At 45.9% G+C, this 17837-nt stretch overlaps 1 protein-coding gene across 1 annotated transcript; it reads left to right on the top strand.

Annotated features, from left to right (window-relative positions):
• Positions 1-2540: 2540 nt before the first annotated feature.
• LOC149327768 (uncharacterized) lies at positions 2541-13986 on the top strand. Its single transcript, XM_089564964.1, has 7 exons — positions 2541-2726; positions 4115-6445; positions 6529-6570; positions 8677-8763; positions 10466-10713; positions 12823-12982; positions 13535-13986. The coding sequence occupies exons 2-7, from the start codon at positions 6337-6339 to the stop codon at positions 13984-13986; spliced, it is 1098 nt and encodes a 365-aa protein (XP_089421090.1). The 5' UTR covers positions 2541-2726; positions 4115-6336.
• The last annotated feature ends 3851 nt before the right edge of the window (positions 13987-17837 follow it).

Genomic DNA, 17837 nt, shown 5'->3' with positions numbered 1-17837 from the left:
GCCTGAATTTCAAAAACTATAAATAGCATTTTATAAAAATAACTTCTCGACTCTAACGTTAAATACGCTGTACCTTGATGTGCTTGGGCGTCGCAGTTAATGCGGTATACCTGCAGAACAGCACCAAAACATATATGTATGGCGCAACGTGTCGAGCACTCCATTAAAGCAGGAATGGGTAAAGAGTAACGTGCGTTTGCTCCATGATAGGACAGCGCTGACCATGCGCTTATATAAGAGATACATATAGCTTAAGAAAAAAAACGTTACATCGTCTGCGGGAACTCGAATTGGAAGAATGCGAAGGCATTGCGCCTCCACGGTACTCGTTCTCTCCCTTTGCCTCGTATGCAGCCCATATGAGTTATATGTGTCAGTATATGTGCCTCATATGAACACATATAGGCTTCATACGAGTTCATATGTGCCTCGTTTGACTCATATGGGCACCATATGAGCCATGTGTCGACAAATGCGCCTCGTATCAGCACATATACTTCATACGAGTTCATGTGTGTCACAAATTAATGTGTCTCGTATGAACGCGTATAGGCTGCTTACGAGCTCATACGCGTCACAAATGTCACAGATGAACACATCTGCTGCATATATAGTAGTTCACGCGCTACGGAAAGGTGACTTGTATGGATTACATATGTGGCATACCTTAACTGACACGCGACACTCGTGCGTACACAAGAGCTCCGATATGCACCGTATCAGCTTACATCAATCTCGAGCGAAACACATAGCCGCTGATGAGTGCCTCTCATAGAGTGGGCCTTGCTGTTTGAAACACGCGGAAAAGAAGGGATGAACAAGCGATTAACAAGTGCCCAACCAACGCATAAAAAAAACTTTTGGCCTGTTTCAAATATTTTTCTCCTTGATTCTCTGCTTGTGCCCTCCTGTTGTAAACCGCGCCTATCCAAACAGTATGACGTTAGGCGTTTCCAATGTGCTTGGACAAACGTTCAGCCAGAAGGCAAATGTTGCCTTCTGGGCTTAGTTGAGCTAATAACGCCAGGTATTTTCATGCAAGAGCTCCGACTGTAGTTAACAATATGTGCGCAATGAGAGTACTACGATCAATGGTGCAGGCGCTGTGAAAATTAAAATACATACAAATATCAGATCTTTCAGTGCTTATCACAGCGCACATCAAGATCCACAAAATCAGTGGAAGTGCAATCGGCTGTAGTTCAGCTCCTTATACCTTAAAAATAAACATTTGTCCTCGCACCTAACCGTCGAATTCTATAGTGGGAAGCAAGACCGTGGGAAGCATAGCATAAGTCTTGTCATCGAAATGTAAAGCAGTTTTTGCCATGCCAGCAGTGGTGTAGTGGGTAGTGTAGTGAGCTGTAGATCTCTAGGTCGGTGGTTCGAATCCGGAACGGCGCGTAGTTTTTTTTTTCGCGTCCGAATTTTTTTTTTACTTTCTTTAGTTTACTAACTTCAATGGAAGCTATTTTATTGTTAATTGCCTTATAATTCCAGCCCTTCCCTTTCCTTTCCCAAAAATTGCAAACCAGACACTTATGACACATATGTGTCATATGACACATACGAGATATTCCATAATCATACGAGATATTCCATAATCTCGTATGAACCAGACACATATGACACATATATACGAGATTTTTCGATAGGGACGTATTAATCGCTATCGGTTAATCGTCTTCATATTGATTACGGTCATAGATTTCAATCACGCGTCTTCAGCGCGCACTTCGCTTCTGCGTCGCGTGGTTGCTTCGGACGGTAGCAAGAGTTGGGGGGTGCGTACGTCGACTGATGTTTCGGAGTGCGATCGTTTCCTGCCGCCTTGATGGTTTGGTTTATGGGGTTTAACGTCCCAAAGCGACTAAGGCTATGAGAGACGCCGTAGTGGAGGGCTCCGGAAATTTCGACCACCTGGGGTTCTTTAACGTGCACTGACATCGCACAGTACACGGGCCTCGAATTTCTCCTCCAAAGAAATTCAACCGCCGCGGCCGGGATCGAACCCGCGTCTTTCGGGACAGCAGCCGAGCACCATAGCCACTGAGCCACCGCGGCGGCCCTGCCGCCTTGATCCAAGCTTGAAGACGTAGATGCGACCGGCCGTTGTGAAATACCGAGATCTTGCAAGATCTCACGGTATTCTTTTTCAACGATACGGTACTTGCGTTGCTTTGCATTCATGGCGAAATGCAGAAGCTTTGCGGTGAAAGACGAGGACCGCAACAGCCGCACAAAGGGACAGCAGACAGGCAGTACGACCAACACCTCCACACCACAAAAGAAAAACAAGCGCGAGCACTCGCGGCATGACTCGCGGGCAGGGTTGCCGTTGGGAACATTTTAAAAGGAGCCAAAACTTGAGCTGAAAGTAGTCAAAAGTAGCCATGCCATTTCATCTTAGCTGTCGCGTAAAATAAGATCTTTTGCTCATTAATAAATTGAAGTGTAAAAAAATTGATAAAAATTATTCTTGGCGGTGTTGTCAACACTAAGCTTCAAAAAAATTTTTCGAAACTAAACACCGCTTTACGCATAAACGTAGGCATCCGCTCTCGCTCCCACGTACGTTCCAAGCCAATCCCAATCCATAGCTTGTGGTCATTTCGTTTGGACGTTTGGCAGCAAAGCGCTCTTGTGAATTTTTATTTCTTCAAGCTTTTTGAAGTTTGGTGGCGGCACGCGTGAGTCACCGAGGGGAACCAGGAGGCACTGCTTGCGTAAGTATACATTCTGTCCTTTTTTCCCTTTCATGTTAGTTGTCAGCTAATATTTACTTGTGAACTTGTCAAGAGTGAGGACAATGAGCACGCCTCGTGTGTCGCCCCTTTATCTAACTTGTCTGTAGGCATCTGTCAGCAGTTGTCTTTTGATTAACTCAGCGGCGCATTGCAAGGTGTAACTGCGTGTAAGGGTTGGGGTAATATGAAGTAACACACACGTACACGAAGGGAAGCGCTTCTAAATGTCGTGTGTGTTTGTGTGTTCCTTCATCAGGGTGAACGCACTATCCCGGCAAATCTTGTTGGCGCATTGCTTCTGAGAGGGTTTGTTTCTCGGCACATCGTACATTTATGTACGTGTATAGATATTATGATCATGATCGCAATGACAGTCGTCACGTGGTTACGGCGCTCGGCTGCTGACTCGAAATACGCGGGTTCGATCCCGGCTGCGGCGGTCGAATTTCGATGGAGGCGAAATTCTAGAGGCCCGTGTACTGTGCGCGATATCGGTGCACTCTAAAGAACCCCAGGTGGTCGAAATTCCGGAGCCGTTCTCTGCGGCGCCCCCCATGACCAACCAGTTGCCACGTGCGATGCAGTTGAGTGTTTTTCATCGCCAATTTTTGCTTTTGTGAGGCTAATCGCTTGGTTCAGGCATGCATGTCAGACGTCATAGAGTCGCAGCCTGCATGCCTTGTGCTTGATTGACAAATGCTTCCATGGCAGTGTTGACATTGTTGCGTTGCGAGTCTCCGTGCGATGAGAGAAATGTGACAAGAACAGGATGAATGAACACAATTCTTCTGTACTGCCAGAAGTAATGCTGCTCCTGCCAGTGATCGGTTGCAGAAAAAAAATTGAGAGTACTTTTTATTTATGTGTGTCCCTTCCCGCTACTCAGAGCCTTGTATTACAAAGTCTAGATCAGTGTGACTCTACATATAGCGAGTGCTAGTTTCGAGCTCGCTAATTGAACGCTCTTGTTTTCTCTCTTCCTCATTTGGTCAATCTTGCGTTTTACTGGTTTCTTTTTTCATCACTATGCTCCTGGTAGACTGCACTCAGTTTGATGTTCAATGCAGTGAAGTTGCACGCCACTATTGCTGGCTGTTATTTGTTTCACATGACAGCAGGCACAGAAATATTGTTTAAATAAGTCCCAAATTGCAGGCGCTCGTGACACTTGTAACTCTCAACTCATGAAAGTTCAGAAGTGCGTTGCGAAGTAGAACGAGATGGTTGTAAGAGTACCTGTCAGTTGTCATGGTAGTGTGAAGTTTTCGGCACCCAAACAGGCAAGTGCCAGTAGAGAATGGCACAGAGAGTGTCTGGTAAAAATCCTTGTTTGCCCATTAATCTTTTGTTGTGTTTCCTCTGTGCAGCATGTCAAAACCATTCGCTGTGGTGAAGTTTCCTCTTGAGGACGACTGCCTTGCAGTCATTCCTGTCGGATGGCTCACAGAGACAAAAGAAGAGTGCTACTGGCCTGTGGCCAGGAGCTCGGAGGTGACGCGGCTCGCAAAAGCTGAGGCCGAGCCAGCTCTCGGAGGGGAGTGGATGCGTTGCCCAGTGGTCGTCGTTACCACTTGCCATAAGTAGTCTTATTGTAGACATATTGATGGTAGCTTCATCAGCGATTGTAAAGGCCTCTTTGCTAGATTCTGTGAGTCTGCACCTCTGCATGGCTAAATTACGACTAAGAAGTCATGTTGATAGCCACCGCTTAGCCAGCTGTCAAAAAGAGGAGCAGAATGAACTGTTAGCTATTGCACTTGTAAGCTGATGAACTACATCTGAAACTCATTAGTGCCTTGTTTTTGAAGACCTGTAGTTCCCAGAATTAGTGCTGCACTCAGTATGCTTAATAATATTTAGTACAGAAAGGTTTAGTATGGTAATTTTTTTTTTGCATTATGAAACATTTTTTGGCACACAAAAAGCACAGACAAGGAAAGAGCACACAATACAAATGCCAGACATCAATTGATGCTTTGCGTTGTGTGCTCTTTCCTCATCCATTTTTGTTGTGCACTGAGACAGTGTTTCATAATGCAAATTCAGAACCTACTCATCCAGCTGTTTACATTTAGTTCAGTTTGAATTGTTAGCCTGTCGCAGTAGCTGAGTGGTCCATGCTGCTGAGCCGAGGGCCCAGGTTACATCCTGTCTGTGGTGAAATGGAGCAGTGCAGAATGCGCTTGTGCTCTGTAATATCAGTGCATGTTAAACAACCCCATGTGGTCTAAATTAATCTGGAGTCTTCCGCTACGTCATTCTTCATAGCTTAAAGCTGTTAAATCCTAGAAACCAGAATCACACTTTTAATTGTAAATAAAACAATGCCTCTGCCACATGAGTGTTTCACAGGCTTTCAAACTGATAGTCTGTTGGCCTGAGTGTTGCTATACAGGCAGCTGAACGGGCATCAAGTCAGCAAAGCAGCCCTCGGACATATTTTGTAGCGACAATTCTGTTAAGTATGGATACGTGTTTAATTATGAGGAATTATGTGAGTTAGTTTTTGGAACCCATAGTTTGTACGAGATTTTGGTGCATGGTATTGAGGGTGCCTAAGACTGTATGCTGTTTGGGCAATTAAATATGTGCTCTCGAAAGTCTGCCAGTTTCCTTTCATAAGGTTTCTGATATAAACAGCAAGCTTCTTGTGGTAAGCGGCCGTGATGGTTAGCAGTCTATGGTTGAGGAAGGAAGGACCCGTGCTCTCACTGTAATGTGAGTTATCAATCGCTCGTACAGCTCTTTTTTGTAAAGTAAGTACTTTCACAAAATTGGTTGAGGTAGTCGTTCCCCAGATCAACAAACAATATTGTACATGCGAAAAGACTAGAGAGAAATAAATTTGTAGTTTGAATTTTCGAGGCAGTATTGTGCGAAATTTATTTAGGATACCAACAGAGCGAGCCATTTTAGTGCAAACGTAGTTTACACGATCTGTCCAGAGTAAATGTTCTTCAAAAATGACTCCAAGGAACATTGTAGAGCTGACACGAGTTATAGGAGCTTGCTCGAAGTGAATTTGGAAGTTGTTCGGAACTTCCTTATTTTTGGCTCTAAACAGTATGTACTTTGTTTTCCTGACATTAAGTTCTAACCTATTTGATTTTAACCAAACAGACAATTGGGATAACCAACTATTGGAGGCTGCTTGCAAAATATTACTATCTTGTCCTGAAAAAAATACGTTAGTATCGTCTGCGTAGATTATAACGTTGTCTGCTGGATGAAGGTTGACGATATCATTAATATATAATAAGAACAACGTTGGTCCTAGAACGGAGCCCTGTGGCGCACCAGACACAATCTGACCGATCCCAGATGAAATACCGTTAATGATAGTTGTTTGAGATCGGTTGTCAAGGTAGCTAGCAAATAAGGTTAAAGGAACACCGCGTATTCCATAACAATACATTTTTTCAAGCAATATCTTATGGTTAACCGAGTCAAACGCTTTCCTCATATCAAGGAATATGCCAACTGTTAGCAGTTTATTTTCTATGTTTTCAATTAGCTTTTCTTTGATTTCCAGTAAGGCGGCCTCAGTTGTTTTGTTTTTTTGAAATCCGTACTGTTGCTTGGAGATGACATGGTTTTTGTCGAGATATTGAGAATGTTTGCAGGATCCTACAAGAGCGCCGAAAAAAAGGTGCGGCGCTACGAGTTCACTTCAGCCCTAGAAAGCTCGGCAGTTTCTGGTAATTGAAATTCTCATATTTCTTTATTGATCAGAAATTATTTTGCATACTCAACAAGACGTTCATGTGCAATTCTTTTTTAGGAAATGAGGGCCACAACGATGTTGTACAGCTGCCGTCACCACGTAAGACATGAATTCTCATTTGTTAAGCCGCCGCGGTGGCTCAGTGGTTACGGCGCTCGGCTGCTGACCCGAAAGACGCGGGTACGATCCCGGCCAAGGCGGTCGAATTTTGATGGAGGCGAAATTCTAGAGGCCCGTGTGCTGTGCGATGTCAGTGCACGTTGAAGAACCCCAGGTGGTCGAAATTTCCGGAGCCCTTCACTACGGCGTCCCTCATAGCCTGAGTCGCCTTTGGATGTTAACCGCCTTAAAACTAAAACACCATTTCTCATTTCTATTTAATGTAAGGTCGACATTGTGTTAGTTTTGATTGGGGATTTATGGTAGTATGCTTGCAAAATCTGGGAAAAAAACTCCACCGTAGCTAATTGCACTTGCAGAGAAATGGAACGTGCTCAGACTTGGCATCAGCTTTTTACATTTGCCATGCTCTCAGATCAGCAGTGATTCTGCCAGTAACCATTTCGTGGCAAACTCTCTTACCCACGTTAACAGTACTGCGAACAGGTTTCTATTCACATGACATATATTCTGCTCTCTGTGTTTGGTTTCGCCATGACAGTTTCTTTTGTGTCCTTAAATGTACCGTATTTTCCAGTGTATAAGACGCACCCGCCATATATGCAGGCTGTAATTGAAAAAGTTGCTATATAAGACGCACCCCAGTTTTCCCAGTTGGGCTAGTGAGGATCAATTAAACACGCTTGCGCGACCATCACGAAATTCACCGTACTTGTGAGAAATTCTTAAGCAACGCTAAGTGGTCGAAAAAGGCAACACTCACGCCATTCCTGCCCACGTTTTGGAAAAAAAGAAAGAAAAACAAAAAAAACTCCCACATGTCCATAAGAACATTTTATTTCTACTTAAAACCTTGGAAGTCTTCACCTTCGGATGCGCTATCAAAAAGTTCACCCATTTCTGGTGGCAACGCGACTGAAATATTCTCTTCGCACTACGTACATGGAGCAAACAAAGTGGCAAAGGGTGGCTGAAAAAAGAACGCCGGCTTGTCCTGGCTTGTCTTGACAATGGCGAGAAGCGTGATTGTCGTCATCTTTTGGCATTTCACATTACTTTTGCTTGGGGCCTCCGAAACGGTGGTGTGTTTGTGATCCCGGAAGTCGTCATCCCCGTCGTTTCATGATAAAGTTCACCTAAAAAAAGTTGCGCACGGTGGTCCCCGTATTGAAGTATTAACCGTGTTACAACCGCTTCATTGCTAGTGATATTTTTTCGGTAAAAAAGGCTTGAACATGAACCTGAGTAATTTCTGAACTCTCTAAAAAAAAAACGAAAAATTCGCATATAAGACGCACCCTTGTATAGGACGCACCAGCAAGATTTTTGAAAAAAGCCGCGTCTTATACACCGGAAAATACGGTACCAATGCACCATGCTGGTGCATGAGAAATGTAATTATTGAAGTACTATAGACACATATTTAAAAAATTGAAAACTGATTTTTCAGGAAAGACAGTGGTGCAGTAATTCTCTCGCATTTCGGTGGACATTCATAAGAGAAGGGATAAAGGAGGGAGTGTGAGAAGAAAGGAAGAAGGAGGTGCCGTAGCGCCCTGGGATAATTTCAGCCGACTGGGGATCTTTAACGTGCACTGACATCGCACAGCACACGGGCACCTCTTGCGTTTCGCCTCCATCGAAACGCGCCGCCGCAGTCGGATCACAACGTTCTTTTATGTGTCATAGGTATCTGCATGATGTGACATTGTTTGTCACGTCAACTACTTGTCATGGAGGTGTCGGTTTTGATGGGTTTTGAATTATGAAGTCTTTGTACAGCCTGTGATTGAAACCAAATTAAAATATCTTTTCGGCCAAAGGAAGTGTTACTATTGCCTGGGGGGCATCTCTTTATAACCAGGAATTTCTTTCTGAACTTCGTAATTTTGTGTCTATTGTGTTTTAAAAAGATCACCTGTATGAAAAACAGCCTGGCCATGCAACTGTTCTGTCCCTTCTCCAAAAATATCCTGAAGTAGCATTTCTGCATTCAATTAGGATAGAAATGTGACATTGTGGTTGTACACAGTAGTGTGTTCTGTACTTCCTGGATTGCCATCAATGACGCATGTTCATCTCCAGCCCCACTGAATCACGCTGGGAAGAGCGTGAACGAAAACAGTGCGCCACCCAGCAAGCTGGAGGGGTCGACAGCTGGGACTGTTGATGGTGAGATTTTCACTTTGTTTACTTTTGTGCAAAAAGAGAAATGCAAGCCAAACATGGGGACACAGTGAGAGGACAGAACAAATGCTGCTTGTCCCGTCTTTTCACTGTGTTCCTTTCTTTTAATTACACTCCTATTTTGTCTAGTATCAAGTGACACAACAAAATATAGAAGCTAGATCTGCTTTGCCTTAAAGAAAAACAGAGCAAATTTTAAATTTCTCATTGTACCTGCTGCTGCCGAGCAGCAGTCAACAGGCCCAGAAAGACCTAGAGAATATACTTATTCAGGAAGATATTTGCACGGAGTTCTCCTCAGTGGCTCTTGAAACGGTGCTAGGAGCACATTTCTAGTTTCAAACTATGTGCTTTGAAAGGGGTCACTCTGAAAATCATCACATGTATTTCTCAAAAACCATTGTATTGAACTGAAGTGGTACTGGAATTTACAACCTAGTACTTCCATTGCTTTCTCCTCTTGTGATTCATAGTGGAGTGGTTGTTGTGTGCCCTTCCCAAGAGCTGTATGTTGTGCTTTTGTTGGGTTCTTTTGGATCCTGGCATTTCTGTTGCCTCTCTCGGCCTACATCACCACCAGGAAGCCACTCCTACGAATTGCACTCTACACAGTAGTCCCATGTTCTGTGCATTTGTTTCCTTACCAGCATAATTTGGTCGCTTGGTCGCGGTTGGTCAGCAAGGCCCATATTGTAATTTTTCATTGTCTTTCAAAGTATTTTAAAAGTTTACTGGTTGGAAGTCAATGCAGTGCCTTGGATGCAGCGAAATGTGCTGAAAAAAAATTAATTGCGCTATCACAAAGCTCCCATAAAGGGTGCTGAAGGAGATAAGCAGCCAATAATAGTGGCATGCTCTGAAGGAGGACCTCTTGCTTAGGAAAGAACTGAACAGCCTAACTGCCTTGTGGAGCACATCAGCTGGCTCCTAGTCTTGTCTTGCCTGCAGAAAATGGATGCGTGGTAAGAGATAAATGTGACCTTGTTTTATTTCTCAACGGTTTGGGACCTCCTGTGCCTAGCAAGAAACATTTGGTCCACCTCTTTGTTGCATTTTGCTTGTCAGCTAAGGGCTATAATTCCATAAGGGCTATCTTTGTTGCAGTTTTAATGCATTGATCCCTGCCAGCACTTGCAGTTAGAACAGATGTCTACCTCCAGCATTTTGGCCAATGTGGGTTTTGCCGTGAGCAATACTTTCCAAATGGTGCAATGCTATATTAAGGGCACAGGCCTGCTCTGCTTTCTCGCTTCTATTAGCACATGCTTCTCATGACACTGGAAGAATCCATTTGCGACTAACTGCTGCCATCTCTGCCATGGTGCAATAGCAGTGGAAATGCCCATGAAGCAATGTAAAAATTGGCGAAGCTCATAGACTGAGAAGTCCTTTACACAACAAGGCTGCAGGTTCTGTGCTAGCTATCACACATAGAACAGCTCCATTTCACCTAGGTGTTTGTCAGTGCATGGTGACATTTATGGCATTTAAATTAGGCTAGCAAGGAATAGAACATGAATTAGAAGTGTCCTGGAGGATAAAAACTGGGGGAAGTTTAGGAGCATAGTACAGAGTGTGTTGCTGCCTACTGTTAGCCTCATACTGTTCTTTATTGTACCTCAGTGCGCAAATGATATTATTGCGCCCAGGTTAACCCTGCTCTCACTGAAATTGTTGATTGCTTCAGTTTCAGCTACCCTGCTGAAGCTGATGTGCCTGGTGCTGGAGGTCCGACAGCAGCAGCGCGACTTAATGCAGCGGTTACAAAGGCTGGAGGATCACGTGCTGCTGCGGTCGGACCGGCAGCTGGAGCAGAGGACTCGGCCAGTGTCCCCCTCGCCACCGCCTCCCACCCTTGCACTGCCCGCATTCTCCCCCGAGGAGTTGGACACTGTGGAAGCTGCCGTCCAGGACGACAGCGTGGCTGCTGGACTGGTGATTGAATGTTTCTGATAATTCGTGTCTGGAAAAAATGAATGCCTACTAACGAATTGCATGCATAATGTAATTCCGAGGTTTGTGAAGAAATCTTGAGCTCCAAGAGTATTTGCATGCCGTGCTCTGTGAATAACATGCTCTTCATAGATAAAATTCCTACTGTTGTGCTGGAGTGTGCTGTCACAGTGTGTTTTGTTAATGTAAATGTCTTGTTCATGAAAGTTGCTTGCTGATATACACACTGGCTGTTTCAGTGAACATTTTCAGGAATTCCTAAGAATAGGGAGTTCAAAATAGAAGAAATATTTGCAGGTACACACGCACAGTTATGCAGTAAATTATGTCCACCACTGCTGAGAGATCGTTCCTCCAAAAAAAAAATTGTTTTCCCATATCGAACTTGCGCTTCTTTAGGAATTTTTGAGAGTGTTCACTGGAACGCCCTGTCGATTCCTTGTGTGGTGAGATTTACTGTTGGAAGCAAAAGTGGTACGCAATGCCCAGCCGGTAGCAGAGCTTGCAAAAACTGCATCACGTGTCGGGACAGCTGTTAGGGGACTCTCTTTATCTGCTCTTTGGCTCCTATCAATTTGTTGGGCTCAGTAGCAGTGCTGAACATGTGGCGCTCGCAATATTGCTTACGGCAAGTGCCAGTTGTCACATCATGTTTCAGCCACGCAATGCAAAGAAAATGCCACCTGCGAGACTGCTGTCGCATCAGAGCGTTTAGGCGAGAAGGAGCGCTAAACAGCAAACCAAGCTACTGATGCTGGTTCTGTGCGAAGCATTGCACCTATCACATCTTGTAGTAGCTTGGTATTTGGCGGTGCAGTCACAGGCTTTTTTGGGGCAGTTGCTCTCAGATGGTGTCACTCAATGTCACTCGATGTAGTTTTCCAGAGCTCTGCCGGTGGCCGGTCGTTGCATAACAGACTTGGTTCCAACAAATTTTTTTTCTCAGTCAAATATTTCTGTGATTACATTATTGTTTTACATCGATCAACAGCAAAAAAATCCCCTATGCTTTTGTTGCCTGTGGCTGCCTTTCTTAGTATGTGTCTCATAACGAGCCCCTCATTTTCCTTACATTTGTCATTTATTGTTGTGCTGTTTTAATTTAGTTCAGCAGTGGACTTTGTAGCTAACATTAAGGATGTTGTAAGGTCTGTTTTACAGGAAGCTGAGCTTTCGGTTAATATACTGTTGCATGAACTGCTGTGAACACAGCTGGAAGTTGGTCCTCTCTCAGTGCGTTTTTAATTTCGGCTAGGTTTCCCAAATAATGGGGCAGCTTTAACCCACCTCTTCCCTGTCTTTTGCTCACATTATGCACATTTCATTACTTAATCTGCTGCCAAAAACAAGCAACATCGTTTAATTAAATGTGGTTGCTAAGCACGCAGCTTTACTCAGGTGCTTGGGGATTTAAATAAGCGCCCTTTGTATAGCATTAATTAGACTGCTCAATTTCAGGGTAGTGAGCCCCGCCATGGTGGCTCAGTGGTTAGGGCACTCGACTGCTGAACCCAAAGACTCGGGTTCAAACCGAGCCGTGATGGCCAGTTTTCCATGGAGGCGAAAAGCAAGGCGCCCGTGTGCAGTGTGATGTCAGTGGCGCATGTTAAAGACCCCACGTGGTCGAAACTTCCGGAGCCCTCCACTATGGTGTCCCTCATCATAGCCTGAGTCACTTTGGAACTTTAAGTTCTACAAACCAAATCAATTTTAGCGTAACGGCTGTGCAGAGAAAACACATCCAGCACATAGATATCTGCAAAAGGCATTATAGTTATAATATAATAATGTCCAAGATGCAAAGCATAATGGGTAGGAGTTGGCCACCTTTGCTTAATCGCTAAAGTTTCCCTGCTCTTAGTAAACTGGGAAAAAAAAGAATGTCCATATTGGTGGTGGTGCTTTCTGCTGGTAGCAACTAGTCAAGCTATTGTATCATACAGAAAATATGCATTATGATTGTAGGTACTCGCATGGGCTGTTGACAGGTAGTCACACAATTGTCTTAGCTATTCGATTCTGCTAAACTAAATGAAATTATAATTGATGTTTGTGCCTAATAGCTTGTGCACCTGTGGTGTTTCTTTTCAGCGAAAGCAGCTGGTCCGCCTGGGGGGCAAGGGCCTGAGGGAGGTAGGCTCCAACATAATGACCGCCATCATGGGGGTGGCTGTACAGAGGATGTACAGCCTCCATGGCCGCAAGGGCAAGTGGTCATTTATTGCCCTGAAGTTATGCAAGGTGGCAACAGGTATGTTGTTGCAGTAGCTTTTAACTGAATTTTAAAAGATGAGTGGAAGAACATGCACCAGGTTCTGCTGCGCTTTGTTTTCTTTTCTTCTTTTCAGTTGATACTTTACCAGTTTTCTTTTTCGTTACAGGTGAATATTTTGTTACTGTTTTTATGGGGGTAGTCATCTGCAGTTTTCTTCCATGTGCATCTGAAGATATATGAGTCAGCAGATGCCTTTCAAAGAAAGCCCTCCCATCAGTCACATCCATCTCTTGTCATGGATCGTAGTCGTGCCTTGTATCTGCCAGCCATTTGTGCTCCCATATGTTAGTAGTGCAAAGTGGTCGACCGTGATGTCGCAGCAGCTTTATACAGTTGGTTAGAAGAGCTTTCAGGTGGATTTTCTCCTCAAGTTGTATTTGGATACTGTAGTCCTTTCATTTTGGCACGCACTTTGAGTTAACATGTACTTGTGGCCTTTTCTGTTTTCTCTGTTGCTGAAATAATCTTGATTTCTGTTAACGAGCAAACTTTTTCTGCTGGCCTAAAATGAACGCTTATCTTATGCAGATGCCATCTGTGAGAAGACGGGGGCGGATGTGGTGGAAGCGCAGGGGTTTATTAGGAAGTGGTTGCCAGGTTCGGTGGACCGTGGCGGCGGACGCAAAAGGCGTTTTGCCGAAGCGTTTCTGCCAAGTACCGCTGCCGGCCTGGCAACCACTGCGAGCCCCTGTGCTTCAGCCCCCAGCACAGTGCCCTCCCTTCCCCAAGCGGCCCCCACCTCCCAGAAATCCTCCTCCCGCGCGGCCCTGGCTCCTTCCCAAGGTCCCGCCTCCTGCGCGGCCCTCGCTGCCTCGCAGGACTCGCGCAACCGCGCGTCCCCAGCCACGGTGCCTAATTATTTAATAAATAGTTTCTCAGTTGGATTCTTTCGTTGCCTCATTTTGTTGTGCATGTGTATAGAGGAGATGATTGCAGCTTTGCAATGCCAAAACCCATGGCTTTCCCAATGCGAACATTAACTGGAATGTGAATATTCGCTGAAGTGGAAATGCAATGGCATAAACTTCGGGCAAGCGTTAGCAGAAAGGCTGAACAGTGGCCTAATTGTGGTATGTCAAGCCGGTGTTGGTAGAGCAGCTGAAAGTGGGTACAATAGCGGCATGAATGTCGGTTCAGTGTTGGTAGAGCGGCTGAACAGTGGTCTGATAGTGGCATGAATGTCGGTTCAGTGTTGGTAGAGTGGCTGAAAGTGGGTACAATAGCGGCGTGAATGTCGGTTCAGTGTTGGTAGAGCGGCTGAACAGTGGTCTGAGAGTGGCATGAATGTCGGTTCAGTGTTGGTAGAGCGGCTGAACAGTGGTCTGAGAGTGGCATGAATGTCGGTTCAGTGTTGGTAGAGCGGCTGAACAGTGGTCTGATAGTGGCATGAATGTCGGTTCAGTGTTGGTCCGAACATCAGGCCAAGGTTGGAAAAAGTAACTTTTTGCCCCAATGCCGACGTCGGTACGACTTTCGAGCCGGTTTTGACCAGCATTATGCCAGCGTCGGTCCATTGTTGGTGTGCTGCTTGGGATCATCAATGATTAAGAAAAGCGATCTCCTGTGGGAATAGACCCACCGATGGTTGGCTTACACATGAGTTGCCTAATGTGTGAATGTGAAAGGCCTCCGATATCAGGCGTGAGGTGTGATCTCTATACTTGGCGATGATAGTGGTTTGGTCTAAAAACGCCTCACATTTGTCGCAATCTGCGAAATGAATGACCATGTTATTTCGGCGTGACTTATTTTCTATGTCTTTCGCGTGTTCCCGTAGCCGATCATTGACGCACCGTCCGGTCTCCCCGATGTAAAATCGGCCGCATGACAGTGGAACCTTGAAGATCACACCACAGCAACAGTTGACAAATTTGTTTCTGTGTTTCTTCTGACATGCCTTCTTTCCATTTTCCTGATTCACTCTCTTGCACAGGCGTCCCAACTTGTTCCTGGCAGAGAAAAGGAGCTTCACGCCGGCTTTGTTCACAATCTTTTTCAGGTTGTGCGATACTTGATGTTCATACGGAATACATGTTATGTTCTTGTTGTCCAGTTTGCGCTTCTCCTTCTGAATTCTGCATTCTTTTAATATCGACTCTGCTATGCCAGATAAGACCTTCGTCGGGTAGCCTGCAGCGGTAAGCCTAGTAACCTGCGCGTCAAAGCTGGCTTGGGTTTTATGCGCACATGATCTAAACAGAGCGGCTTTCATGCATGTTTTCTCTATCCCGCGCTTAACTATCTTAGAGTGGGCCGACCTAGGCTTACCGCTGCAGGCTACCCGACGAAGGTCTTATCTGGCATAGCAGAGTCGATATTAAAAGAATGCATATTCAGAAGGAGAAGCGCAAACTGGACAACAAGAACATAACATGTATTCCGTATGTTCATCAAGTATCGCATAACCTGAAAAAGATTGTGAACAAAGCAGGCGTGAAGCTCCTTTTCTCTGCCAGGAACAAGTTGGGAGTCCTGTGCAAGAGAGTGAATCAGGAAAATGGAAAGAAGGCATGTCAGAAGAAACACAGAAACAAATTTGTCAACTGTTGCTGTGGTGTGATCTACAAGGTTCCACTGTCATGCGGCCGATTTTACATCGGGGAGACCGGACGGTGCGTCAATGATCGGCTACGGGAACACGCGAAAGACATAGAAAATAAGTCACGCCGAAATAACATGGTCATTCATTTCGCAGATTGCGACAAATGTGAGGCGTTTTTAGACCAAACCACTATCATCGCCAAGTATAGAGATCGCACCTCACGCCTGATATCGGAGGCCTTTCACATTCACACATTAGGCAACTCATGTGTAAGCCAACCATCGGTGGCTCTATTCCCACAGGAGATCGCTTTTCTTAATCATTGATGATATCCCGAATGTATGCCTTGTCATGTTTACACCGCAGTTTTCCCTTCTATGCTTTATATTGCACCCCTCTTTCGCAATAAACCATTTGGTTGTTAGTCAGCGCATGTGTTTGTCTCATCTTCTTGCGTCCCGTCCGTCAGCGCTGTTTTGCCGTACCATTCAACATGAACCAACCAGCCCGACTCAGCCCCCTCCTTGAGGAGGAAAGGGTCCCCCCCCCCCCTGTTCTTGTGTGGCGGATAGGGTGCTCTTCAGTTGCCGACGCGCCGGTTATTTCACGTAGGCCCCGGCACGTCGACGAATACGAGACCACCTTCCCACGGCTAGACCTGGTTCTTAGCGCTGCGGAAGCGAGGGTATCATATTGTTTGTGTCGGCATCTGCGGCGTTGTCCCTGAAACCAACTCCGCAGCTGGGGTTGACTCACTATCGGCGTCAGCGGCATCAGTCAGTCGCTGCTATCTCTTCCCTCCTCCCTTTATCGTGCTGTCCGCTTGCTGCGCGCGCTTCTGCCCCCATCGCTTGCCGCTGGGTGTACACGCCGCCCCCCTCCCCCCTCTTCCTGCGAGTCTCCGGTTGTCAAAGCGCCGGCTCGAACTTAATTCCGTGATAGCGCATACATGTGTTGCTCGATTTCTTTGCCTCAATCTATCAAAAAGTTGAAACAGCTTATTTGCTGCGCTCAAATTTCGCATTAGGAAGTAACGTAATCGTCGGTAATTTTTTTGCCGAACCCTTGGCGCCGCTTCCCGGCACTGACACCTACGACACCGTGAGCAGCAGCGACGAGTCGAGCGTGGCGTCGGGCGACCTGGTGGACGTACCGGACAAAGTCACGCCGCTTCGCCTGACAGGCGACTTGACGTGCGGGAAGGTGTCAGGGCCGACGACTCCTCGAGGTGCGGACGACGTGCGCTTCCCGTCACCAGCCAGCCACACCCTCCCATCGGCGACCCTGGCGTCGGCATCGGCTTCAGCTGCGAGCGTCGCCAAGACCACGCAGCAACCGGTGAGCGAGGCCACAAGCGCCGACGACCCCGAAAATATGGACTTCTCAAGACCCCACTACAAACGTGCCCACCCCCAATCATCGGAATCCGAAGGGACTGTTAACGAACGTTCTAGCAAAAAAGAGCCGTGCGCGTCAAGCGCCGCCCATGGCAGCGCTCTTTAGGTTGTATGCTATGCCGTCAGTGCTCTTGGCAGTCATGGCGGTTGTGCCTCTCCTCTCCCTGAATGTTCGGGGATTTCAATCCGTAGACAGACAGAGAGAGGTGATGCACTTTGCCAGGGCTAGGGGCGTCGACATCCTGTTTTTACAGGAATGCAACTTCCGAACTTCACTTGATGTGCTGAATTTCACCACCCGGTTTTCTGTTTTTGCTTATTTTTCGTTGACTGATTCTCATATGTGCGGTGTTGGTGTCGTTTTTGTAAACCCCTGCCTGCGCGCGGGTGCTCATTGCACTTTCGGGCTGGACGGCCGCACTCTTGCGGTCGACTTCACACTAAACGAGCGGCGGGTACGTGCGTTGGTTGTATACGCGCCAGCACGGCAGACTACTGGTTCCGATTTTTTTGAGCGCCTCGACTCATTCCTCCTTGATCCCTACCCCACTTTCATCGTCGGCGACTTCAATTGTGTACTTAACATCATGAAATAAAAACTGGTATGGCGCAAGAAACGGGGACACAGAAGGCACACAAAACACAGGACTGACGCCAACTTTCAACTGGGGTTTATTGCACCAAGCCTGCCTTTTATACCACAACCAAGCCATATCAACGAAAGCGTAAACGTTGTACATATAAAACGGCAATTCATGCGACCACTGGCAATAAAGTAACGCTGATCATAACAATCTAATCTAAACAGAGCTTGGGAGGCCAACTTATTTTCTGGCCAGCAGAAACACATCAACCAAGGCAAAAAAGAAAAAAGAAACAAGGCACTGGGGCA

The sequence above is a fragment of the Amblyomma mixtum genome, chromosome 10 (assembly GCF_055824585.1).
Source record: "Amblyomma mixtum isolate Tamu chromosome 10, ASM5582458v1, whole genome shotgun sequence".
Taxonomy (NCBI): Eukaryota; Metazoa; Arthropoda; class Arachnida; order Ixodida; family Ixodidae; genus Amblyomma; species Amblyomma mixtum.
Note: the sequence above shows the minus strand (reverse complement) of the source record. Positions and strands in the feature narration are given on the sequence as shown.